The 12,309-nt window shown below is 43.1% G+C and overlaps 1 protein-coding gene across 1 annotated transcript in view; it reads left to right on the top strand.

Annotated features, from left to right (window-relative positions):
- Positions 1–12,309, top strand: part of TMEFF2 (transmembrane protein with EGF like and two follistatin like domains 2) — a 166,471-nt gene that overhangs the window by 110,476 nt on the left and 43,686 nt on the right. The window contains exons 6-7 of the mRNA XM_034785203.1: positions 5,683–5,831; positions 7,235–7,294. Coding sequence (XP_034641094.1) covers positions 5,683–5,831; positions 7,235–7,294 — 209 coding nt within the window. The remainder of the gene's footprint in view (positions 1–5,682; positions 5,832–7,234; positions 7,295–12,309) is intronic.

The following is a 12,309-nucleotide window of genomic DNA, read 5'->3' as shown; positions in this document are numbered from 1 at the left end:
CTGCCGGTACGGTCGGCTGTGTACCGGCTTTCTTACCAGTACGCTGGACCGGACCGGCTTACTTTCACCTCTGACAACCACCTCTGTTACTAATGTGCTTGACTGTCTCCATTTTGAAGCTCATTCTGCAACCCTTCAATGCACAGAACTCCCACTGAAGTCAGATCAGAAGAGAACCCTGATCATTCTCATGGAGCTGTGTCTCCCTTCTAACATGGTTTACTAATAATAAATGTGAGACTTATTAGAATCTCAAGTAGGGGAAAATGAAAGCAATTCCTAGGCACACTTCCTAAAGTGTGGCCTCAATAAACAGACAAAGACAGTAGGCCTCTGTCATCAGAAAGCAACAGAGCTGCTTCTAACGAGGCTGTTCCTCAGGGTGTCCTAGTAATCAGTGTGTGCCTTAGAACCTTAAAACTAGGAAATCAGCAGACAGTCGGTGTTTTGATTGGCTCAGAGGCAGGACACACCGCCACTCAGAAAAGTCAAGATGCTGACCCTCCTGAACCACATGGCAGGTTCAGCTAAACAGGGAGCTGTAAACCATACTGTGTGACAAATCATGTGACAAAACCAAACCAAGCCTCAAAAATGTACCACAAGAGCTGTTCTGACATGTTTCCTGAGATTGATTGTAACTAGTGAAAAAAGATTTTGGATAAAATTTTCAGAAGTGCCTAAGTAACTGAGGTCTGGTCTACACGACAGACCTATATCGGTATAATTACATTGCTCAGGGGTGTGAAAAATCCACACCCTTGAACGAAGTAGCTATACCAATGTACAGGCCCCCACCCCCGGGTAGACAGCGCTATGTCAGCAGGAGAGCTTCTCCTGCTGACATAGCTGCTGCCTCTCGGGGAGGTGGATTAACTACACTGACAGGAGAGCTCGTCGGCTTAGAGCACCTTTGTTAAAGTGCTAGAGCAGCACAGCTGCATCGGTGCAGCTGCGCCAATCAGCGTTTTAAGTGTAATTTACCCTTAGTCTCTTAAGTGCCATTTTCAGAAGAGATCTAGGCACTATTGGAGCCTTAGGCCTTGTCTACACTGTCAAGTTTCTGCACAGGACAGCAGCTTTCTGTAGTGTAACTCCCGAGATGTACACACTGCCAAGCCACTTCGTGCGCAGAAACTGCGCAGTTCCAGCGCTGTAAAAAAACCACCCTGGGGAGAGGCGTACAGCTTTCTGTGCCAGTGTTTTCAGTGCCAGTGTAGACACCCTGGTCGATTACAGAGCTGCATTTAGCCTCCGGGAGGTGTCCCACAATGCCTGTTCTTGCCTCTCTGGTCATCGGTTTTGAACTCTACTGCCCTGCCTTTGGGGATGCGTGCAATGGTCTCAGTGCATCTTTCCAGATGACCATGCCTGCTCCACACACCAGGCGATCCCCTGCTTGGAGCAATGCCAAGCTGCTGGACCTCATCAGCATTTGGGGAGAGGAGGCTGTCCAGTCCCAGCTGCGCTCCAGCCGTAGGACTTATGATACCTTTGGACAGATTTCACGATGCATGACAGAAAGGGGCCATGACCGGGACACACTGCAATGCAGGGTCAAAGTGAAGGAGCTGCGGAATGCCTACCACAAGGCTCAGGAGGCAAACCGCCACGCCAGTGCTGCGCCCACAAGCTGCCGGTTCTACGAAGAGCTGGACACGATACTTGGTGATGACCCCAACTCCACTGCAAAGTCCACTGTGGATACTTCGTTGGCTCCTGCCAGTCAAGAGTGGACCGAGCCAGGAGAAGGAAATCTTGGAAAAGGATGTGGAGGGGGAGGGGGACCCAGAGGCAGAGGATGACTCAGAGGCCAGAGATGCATGCAGCCAGGAGCTCTTCTCTACCCCGGAAGAGGCTAGCCAGTCACAGTTGTCGGATCTTGGTGAAGCACAAACAAGAGAGGAGGCCCCTGGTAAGTGGCTTTGATTTGGGGAATCGCTGAAGCGAGTTGTTGAGGGCAGGAGGGTTGCAGAAAGTAGGCTTGTATCTGTCTGATGTGCGTACCACCACATGCCTAGTCTGAGCGGCAGAACAGGGTATTGATTGATTCCCTTACTTAATGGGAATCTGCCTCAGATCTCCAGGAAACTCTCATGGAGATACTGAGCAATCTGCTGACACAGGTTCTTTGGCAGAGTGGCTACTCACCATTTTGGGGGTCTTGTGGCTCATGTGTGCTTGCCTGGGGTCAGCCAGTTAGTGACAGGTATGTGAATAGTGCCTGTGTTTTAAATAACTGAATCAATGGTCTGTGTGTTGCAAAGAATACTGCTTCTGTAAAATGTTGCATTTTGGCTTCACAGAGATGACCTTGGCAGCCTAGCCTCCCTCTTCGTTATCGGCGGCAGAACGGCTGCACAGAATTAGAAAGCGGCCAAGAAGAACTCAGGAGGACTTTCTGTGTGAGGTCACGATGCACTCTACGGCTGAAAAACAAGAATCGAAGGAGTGGTGGGATAGTGAGAAGAGGGACCGAAAGGAGAACGCGGCGTGCCAGAACAAAGCCACAGAGCACCTCTTAAATGTTCTGGAACGCCAAGTGGACACGCTCCAGGTGCTACTAGCACTGCAAACTGACAAGCTCCGTGCCAGTCCTCCCCTGCAGCCGCTCTCACAAAACTCTTTCCCATGCGCCCCCCAGACACCACCAACACACTCTTATGAACCTCCTGGATCCAGGCTGTATCCGCAGCATTCCACTCCTCCCCCCTCACAGTCCAGCAATGCGGACTCCCAGTACTCACTGCATTCAACACCCGTCCCTCTGCAATTTAGCCCTGCTGAAGTACAGTACCTGCAGCACTGTACTCCAAAGGAGAAGGTTGGATATGATAGTTGGACATACACAAATCTTTAACCATCCCGGGACCCCACCTCCTGGGACCTTCCCTTCCCCCATCCCCCAGTGCTGATGTGGTTTTTTTTGTTTGTCTCTCTCTTCCAGTTGTTGTTTTTTAATAAAATAATTGTGTTGGTTTGAAAGCAATCTTTATTCTATGAATTGAAAGCAAATAGAGCCCTGCAAAGCAACAGGCAATTTTCTTAAACCTTCCTAGCGCATCGTCTGCCCCAGGGATTGCAACCTTTGGCACGCAGCCCTCCAGGGTAAGCTTCCTGGCGGGCCGGGGCAGTTTGTTTACCTGCTGCATCCACAGGTTCAGCTGATTGCAGCTTCCACTGGACGCGGTTCACTGCTCCAGGCCAATGGGGGCTGTGGGAAGCAGCGCGGGCCGAGGGATGTGCTGTGGGATAACTTCCCAGAGTGCACCGCTCTGAATACTACTGCAAGTGCCGCAAGTGTGAACATGCTATTGCACAGGCAGCTGACAGCGTTAACACACAACAGTGGTTTCCCTTCAGCGCTCTCTGAGCAGTGCTGTAACTGCTGGCACTGTAACTCTGCCAGTTAGACATATCCTTAATTTCCCTGAGAGTCAATGAGACTTTGGCTCCTTGGTCACTTTTGAAAATGTTATGTCTTGTGCACAGCTTCGTCTCTGACATTGGAAGAGTTAGCGGGACAAGGTGGGTGAGGTATTATCTTTTATAAGACTGACTTCTATTGATGAAAGAGCCACACAGAGCTCTTCTCCAGGCCTAGGAAAGGTACAATCAGTGTCACAGCTAAATATAAGGTGGAACAGGTTGTTTAGCATAAGTAGTTAACACATTATAAAAGACTATTCGAGGTGAAGTGGCCAGTTGACATCTCTCCAATCACAGGACAAATGTGAGGGCTAGGGGGGTTATAGGTTGCTGTAATGAACCATAAATCCAGTGTCTTTATTAAGATCACAATTTTTAGCATCTAGCAAAGTTATGAATTTAAGCTTCCGGACTCATGTTTTGAAGGTGTTGTGCAGGTTTCCTTTGAGGATGAGGACTGCGAGGTCAGATATGGAGTGATCGTTCTGTGAAAAGTGTTCACCCACAGGTGATAGGATGTTCTTTGTTTTCTATCATTTTTTGGTATGAGTTCATTTGAGAGCACAGTGATTGTTTGGTTTTACCCACATAGTTGTTTTTGGAGTGTGGTGGATTAGATGTGCCATGTGTTGTGATAGGTATATGTAGGCCCCATGGATCTTGAAAGGCATCTTGGGGGAGAGCGGGTGTTGGTCACTGTAGCAGTGGAGAAAGATACGTCCGCAGGTTGTGCATCTGTTGTTATGGCAGGGTCTGATGTTGCTTTGAGTTGGTGGGTCCTGGTCTGTGTGTCCTGGAAGAGTTAAAATAGCATCCATCTGTGGTCATGCTGACGCTGAATTGCCTATCAGCCATACAACATACAGATTCAGGAGGTTGATGAAACAACATACAGATTCAGCATGATGGTTTTATAAACGAGAAAAGAATATATCTGGGTTTGGGTATGATTTCACTTCTGGTTGGTTATTTATTTTATTTTATGGCTTTAGGGTGAGGGAAGCTGTAGCATTATCTTTTATGCCAATGTATCTTTAATTACGTCAAAGGTGCCTACAGTCTGGGATAAATATTATAAATGTTTATATATAATCATGAATTGAAATAAATATGCACATATACAATGATATATTATGGGTCAGATTCACAGCTGGTCACAGTTCCATAGAGTTCATCGGCCGGCACCATGGCAGCTCACGCCAGCTGAGGATCTGCCTGTATGTACAGTAATTCCTCACTTAACGTCCTCCCGCTTAACGTTGGTTCAAAGTAACATCACTGCTCAATTAGGGAACATGCTCATTTAAAGTTGTGCAATCCTCCCTTATAACGTCATTTGGCTGCCTGCTCTGTCCACTGCTTGTAAGATTCTGTGGAAGAGCAGCGACTTTACAAGGGAACATTGCACAAGTTCCTCTTCTCCGCCTCCTCACCCTCCCTCCCAGCGCTTCCACCACTGCCAAACAGCTGTTTCCTGGCTCTTAGGACTTTCTGGGAGGGAGGGGCAGGAGCAGGGAAGTGCCACATCTCTGCTCCTCCCCCTTCCCTCCCAGAAAGTCCTAGGACTTTGGAGGGGGGAAGGAGCAGGGATGTTGTCTGCTCCGGAGAGGAGGTGGAGTGGGGGTGGGAAGAGGTGGGCCTGGAGTGGAGTAGGGACAGGAAGAGGCGGGCCTTGAGCATTCCCGGCAAAGTCGGCGCCTGTTCTTCTCCAGGTAAGCTGCCACTGCTTCTTCGAAGGTGCTTCCTAGCGTCCTTGCCTGCAGTGGGCTGTGGCAGTGGGAGCTAAGCCAGGGGCATTTCCCAACCACAGTACAGCACTGTACAGTATATAATGCCTTTTATCTGCCCCCAAAAAATTTCCTTGGAACCTAACCCCACACATGTACATTAAATCTTATGGGAAAATTAACATCGTTCCACTTAAAGTTGCATTTCTCAGGAACGTAACTACAACGTTAAGTGAGGAGTTACTGTAATTTATTTTACAGTAGTGCATGCTTTAATTTAGTTTTACATGTCCAGTTGTTTGCCTTTTCATTTTTCTTTTGCTTTCTTTCTTTCTCTTTCACTTTTTTCCCGGCATTTCATTCCAAATCAAAACCACAAACAGCCCTTCACCAGAATTTTCCAGCTTCATTCCATCAATCCTTATTATACTGCCATGGAAACCCTCCAAGCCTTCTTTATTTTTGTGCTTTATCTAGGATGTCATGAGAAAGCTTTCTTACATTAGCCTTTTTTTAATCTTTTCAGGTGTGTGTGCAACATCGACTGTTCTCAAACCAACTTCAATCCTCTTTGTGCTTCCGATGGGAAATCTTATGATAATGCATGTCAAATCAAAGAAGCATCGTGCCAGAAACAGGAGAAAATTGAAGTCATGTCTTTGGGTCGATGTCAAGGTAATGCTCAGAGCAAAATTCATTTCAAATAATGTTTTCAATTTTTGTGCAGAAATAAAAACTAGGTCTGACTTGTTATTAGGCACTTCTTATATTTTCAATAGACTCTTCTAATTCACTGTACAGGATACGGTCTGGTGGAGTGGGAATTTTGTTGATTACAGGTTTTGAAATACTGGCCCATATCTAAGCTGCGGCTGAGCTCTGGTTGGTGCAGCCCTGGAGGCACATGTGCAAAGGTGGCTTTAAGCAACTTTTGCAACCTTCCTGCTCCCGGTGCCACATTCTGGGGCCCTTCAGCCCTAGAACAGGCCTCAGCACAAATTTCTATAACATTAAGGCTGCTGTGTTTGGCTTATATCTATAGCCCCAAGAGGCAGTTCCAGCCCCTAAGCATCACAGTGGCAAAAGGAACAGCCCAGTCACACCCTCTTCCCCTGGCCAAACCCTCTGTGCTGGAGGTTAGAAGGGAGGCGGCATTGGAGCTGCTACGGCAGCTCCAAGCCGCATAGGGATTCTCCTGCTTTTGAGGAATCTTGCTTGAGGGCTGCCTTGTGCCACTGGAGCAGCACAAAACAGTCTTAGTGGATCAAAGGGATCTGGCCCAATATGTTTAGTGGAGCCTATAGAATCACCATTGTTTGTTGTGTCATCTGAATCTTCATGATGCCAAAGTCACAGAGCCCAGCCTAATGAATATGGCAACCCTCCTCTTCCCAGCAGAAAAGCATATGTCCTTTCAGGAAAGAACTCAGTAATTCTCGTTTGCCTGGCAGCATTCAAGATGTAGGGTTAGGCTTCAGAGGCATGTGGCCCTATTTCATGTGTGCGCCAGCGTAACCACTGAGTCGATTTTCAAAAAGCCTATTTTGTGCTCAAAATAAAAATGGGGGAAATGTGGTTTTAAATAGTTGCTGTAAATAAAATGGCCATTGATCCTTAATAGCTCCCTCTCAGCTTCTGACCTATAAATCCTAAGCACATCTATTTACAGAGCCCTACTAAACCTGCATATTAAACACATTCCTATAAAATATTTCTTTAAAATGAACCCTCCTTTCCTGTTCTCCATTTTCAGATTAGATTATCACCATGTCTGGATTATTTAAAACAATGAGGAAATCACACCTCACTGTAACTGGATCTTTTTAGATCCAGTTAGACATTGTTAGATAAATGTTAATCCTGGAATGGCAGATTTGTGTCTCAGCATGGGGTGAATCAGTCCAAAGACCTTGATCCCGCAATTGACCCTTTCTCCCATATACAGCTCCCTTGAAGTCCGTGGAGCTCTGCATAGGTGCAGGGATCTACTTGCTTACACTCTGAGACTTACGGGATTGGCCTCTCTTTTACAACAACAGCAGCAAATGTCAAAGCAACACATATTTCTTTTAACACAGATAACACAACTACTACCACAAAGTCTGAAGATGGACATTATGCAAGAACGGATTATGCAGGTAAGATTCCTATTATAATATCAGTAAAATTAGAAGTACAATTGGCAAAATCTGTGGGGAGAGAACATTTTCCCCTATGTCTGCAAAACTGTAGGTGTCGTAATCTTTAATTTTTTTTTTTTTACTTATTGGCTATGGAAAAAATGTTTTGTGGGTTTTTTTTAATCTGAAAACTGCCTCTCTTTTTATCAAATGTCTCATCATCACTAATATACAAACACTCTGGGGCCAAAAAAAAAAGTCTTTATTGACAGTGAGACTAGTTACATTGCAAAATGCTTGCCCTGGCAGCAAGCATTGGTGGAAATCAGGACAACTTTCACACTGAACCAAATATTGCAAATTGTTGTCAGAACACCTGAATATGATTAAGTGAAAACCAATAGTTTTGTATAGCTCCTCCCTAGAATAGAATAGCTGCTACGTCATCAGATGCTGCTATAATTGATATTATGTCTGTGTTTGAATGTAAAGTTAATACGGTATTTATAATAGATTTTAAAAAATGATAAATGGCTTTAATTTATTTAGAAGCTCCACTAAAAATTAATGGCTACGTAGCATGATATAACATTTTAAATTAAAAACATGTAAATGTTATGTAGGGTTTATCGAATTTTGTTTTGGGTGAGCATCTTTCTTTTTCAAATCTTCTTACTAGGAGGATTAATTTATGAGTAGCTATTGTGCAAATATTCACAGCTTGGCTTTAGAACTGTGAATAGAAGCATTTGGAGTGTTCCTGTTAAAAATGTGGCAAGCAATGTATAATTGCTTAAGCTTGTGTTGCTTTTGTATTGTGAAAATAGATCTTTACAAGGGAGTACTGTTGAGCTACAAAGCTCTGAATGCCAGGTTTACCCCCACCGATATGCTGTGCAGTGAAGATGAAACACAGTTTATCTCTTGGTGGTTTATAATTTCTCCTAGTAAAATTCTATAAAACTTTTTATTAAGCTGAAGTTACAATAAAACGTTAAAAGTACATCATACGTTACATATTCAAGATCAGATTAATAGCCAGAACCTGGCTAACGATTCTGGCTTACTGGGTGGGAAGCGCTCCTCCTCTGCATATACTAACAAGGTTGACAATATTTCAAACAATCTACCCTCTTTTTGGTGCTTCCCTTGTGTATGTACTTGGTATGAAACTTTTCCATCATAAGGAGAATTGTTACTATACCACAATTCCATAGGAGGATGGTTCACATTTTTTCAGTTGTGTGCAATACAAAGTCTAACAACTAACTATAAAAATAAATTAATTTGTCATTTGTTAGAAACGTAGGTCCTTTACTGGCTCATTAAGTAAGCAGGTTGAGGGATCTCTAGGAAGCTGGCATTTTGTCAAAAGATGAATCTCTTTAATAATTTTCTTTCAAAGCCATCTAATTCCTGGACACAACTACCAGATGTGCATGTGTGTACCCTTTTTCCTGCAACTCTTCCAACAGAGTGCCTCCCTAGTAGCAAAAAATATGATGTATCTTAACTGGAGTCAAATGAAATATTTCATTAAAAAAATTCTTTGAGTAATACAAACTGAAGATATGTACATACAGAGACACACTCATTAGATCAATTTCTTTATCCAAATTACTCTCTCACTTTTTCATCTGTATTGTTTTCTTATCAACATCTTTTTCAGTCAAAATTGTATATATCTTAGAAATTAAATCTTTTGTTCCAACTTGCTCCTGGAACTCCTCAAAAGTGGTTAAAGGTCTAGATAAAATCTACCTTGTAAATATTGAAAATATGGGCTCTTTATATTATTTACACTACTACAAATCTCTTGATATATTTTCAAATCTGGACCCAAGAACAGCTGTCCAAATTGAATAATCTCAGTTCCTACCCACAACGAATAGTCACTTTGATATTTCCTAGGGATAAATTCCTAATTATTAATAAAAGTAGCTAAGGGAGAGGGCTTCAGCAACAAGAATTTAAAAAATTGGTCCAAAGCTACTTGGAATGTATGTTAGAAAGTGCTCACTGTTCATTAGTTACCAACTGGTAATCTAGGGTAAGGATGCATACTGGGTGGTTATTCTATGTGGACAGTAAGCCACACATTTAGAAAATGTTTATTCCATTCCAGTTTTAAAAGTGATGTATTGAGATTTAAAAAATATACAGGGCCAGATTATGGTCCAATGAGCTAAAGGAGCACCGGTTAGTAACCGTAGAACCTAAACAACACAAAGGGAGGACACAGTGGGTTCACTTTGGTAGAGAGGAAGCCAAAATGCACCATGCCCCATAACTTCTCCATTATCAAGGAGCTTTTCCAAGAAGGACGGGGGGAGGAGAGGGTTAAAAGGGAAAACTCTCCAGAGTCATCCCCCAAAGCTTTGATTGATGCAAGCTTTTCCCTCTAAGTTGGCAATCGGTTTTCTTAAGACACAGGCGGGGCTGAGGTTGTATCTTGTGACAGGTGGGGGAGACAGCAAAGCTGGGCTAAAATGATTTCTTTTAAATTAGAAATAAGGACAAGCAATATTGTTGTGTTAAATCCTCTATTTTCCTTGTTTGAGACCTGAAGAGAGCGGTGAGAATTAAGGCCTGCAGCTCCTTTTAAAATGGTGTGCTAGCCTATCCCAGTCTGCTAGCCTTGAGTAATTTAGCTTTAGGATGGCAGTGAACCACATGACCTGGTGTCTGAACAAAAGAAGTGTATTTAAGTAAAAACCAGCTCTGCTGTAACAACAAGGGAAAGAGATGGAGGAAAGAGAGGTTGAGGATTAGGATGAGGGGGGAAATAGCAGTGACAGCAAGGGAGAGCGCCATTCGGAAGGAGGTGTGGTTGTGGGTGGGGGTCATGGTGGGGGGAAAAGGGAGGACCACAGAAGATACCTTTGAATCAGAAGCAGAGGGGAGCCCAACGGCTAGATGTTGGTCAGGAAAGTCATGATAATTTCCCTTTGGGGAGCACAGAAATGGGGTAGCAATCCTGAGAAGAAAATCAATAGCAGCAACAAATTGCTGGAGATTAGAGGACAGGTTAGAGATGATGAAGAAGGTGATGCTGAATTGTTTTGCAGGAGGCGGGGCAGAATTGAGGCAAAAATGAACAAAGTGGTATTGGAGAAGCTCTGTGAGCATCAAGAACTGCAGAGAATTCTGTGAGGATACTAGAGTGAACGTTACAGAAAGTGGAAGGGACGGGGGTCAGTGGAAAGGAGAGAGCAGTGATGTCCAAGGAGAGAAGAAGATCAATAAAAGAGTCATTTTCCTCACAGGCAAATCTTCTGTAGTATCCCAGAGCAAAAGAAATAAGGTCACGGAGCTTCAGCTCCTACATTGTTCCAACTCCCCAGAAGACATGCACTGAATCTGAGTCCCTATATTGGTGGAAACGGAGGGGATGTCCTATGTCATAGCTCTCATGCAATAATATTTATCTAGCTATAATTCATAACTAATCCCTGGTGGCTTCTTATCTAATTTGAAGCCATATGGGTTCCAGATGATGACCTGCCTGTTAGGGTAGGTCCTTCACCAATGTAATTTGGTGTAGTTTCATTGACTTCAATGGAGCTACACCAATTTACACCAGCTGAGGATCTGGCCTCTTTTCTGTACTTAAATCTATTGTTTAATTTCCAATCTCTACATGTGGTAACTGAGTTTTGCTAAACTTGTAGTTTGAAATCTGGTAAGTTCATACAGAGCAACCCATATAACTTCAGTTTTGCACAGTGCTCATGGAGTAATCGCCATTGAAAACTTTAGATTAAAGGAATCATTTAGAAAAATATCTAAAGCCCTTGGTAAATTATTAGTCAAGATGGAATAAACTGAAATAAAATTGAGGTTCATTGGCAGTTCAGGCTTCAGTTTTAGAACCACTTGCAGGACTGTATACGACATGCATTTCTCACGTTCTTTAACGTGCATTGCTCCTTGACTATATGTTTAATGATTATTTTAGGGATATTCTGGTATAGTGTGTGTTTCTGTACTTCCTCAGAAGGGGAATGCCATATTCCTCATTGGGCTGATTTTTATGTGAAGAAATATTACTTCCTTAATCACAGTATCTCTGAAATAATACATCCAAATTAATGAATCCAGGGCTTTCAATAGAAATCCCTTTACTATGCCTAGTATCACTGGGCACCTATGAGGCCTAGTCTATATTGCAAAAGTGTTGCGGGTATTGGGGTATAGCTGTATCGGCATAGCTATACCAGCAGTGCTCCCCCTAGTGTAGACACAGCATATCCAAAAGGAGTTTTTCTGCCAGTGTTAGAACACCACTTTAGTGATGGTAACAGAAGTACTCTTCTGTCAACATAGTTGTGTCTGCATCGGGGATTTTGCTGGCTTAGCTATGCCAGCTAGGGAGTGCGGGTTTATTCACACATAGCTGTGCTGACAAAACTTTGTATTATGAGCCTGGCCTGAGACAGAATTTCATGCCCACTTATAAAAACTATGAATCACATTAATTGACTTTACCAGGAAGAAAGGGAATAGGGGAATAATTGGTATTGTCCATTATATTGATCCTAACACTGCAAAATGCTCTCTGTAAAAGATCTGGTAACTAAAGGGACGCAGGTAGTTCCCTTTGCATGCACACATACAGTCTCCAGAGTACAGTGGTCTTAAAGGATCACCTGAACAATCTCTAAGGTGCAGCTATATTTTTCATACTAACCTTTTAATATTGTACATTTATTCACCATACTTGCTTACTAATGTTCTTCTTTCAAACCACAGTGATTTTTGTTAATACATTTACAAAACTGAAAGTTCACTGTACCTGGAAATGTAAATCTATCCATGGATTTGCTATATTTCTCTTTTTCTGTTTGTTTTTTCTTTTAAGGATCCCATTCTACACAGATAGGTTTTGCTCTGAGAAATGGACATGGATAAATAATTTCAGATAAACAAACTAATGACAGAGTCATCATTTTCACCAAAACTAAAATATGCATTGGGGAAAGAGTGTCTGTGAGCTAGCAAGCAGATGTGAAATTCATTACTTTCTCAGGTGC

This window comes from Trachemys scripta, chromosome 11 (genome assembly GCF_013100865.1).
Source record: "Trachemys scripta elegans isolate TJP31775 chromosome 11, CAS_Tse_1.0, whole genome shotgun sequence".
Taxonomy (NCBI): domain Eukaryota; kingdom Metazoa; phylum Chordata; order Testudines; family Emydidae; genus Trachemys; species Trachemys scripta.
The sequence above is the reverse complement of the archived record's forward strand: the minus strand, read 5'-3'. Positions and strand labels throughout refer to the sequence as shown.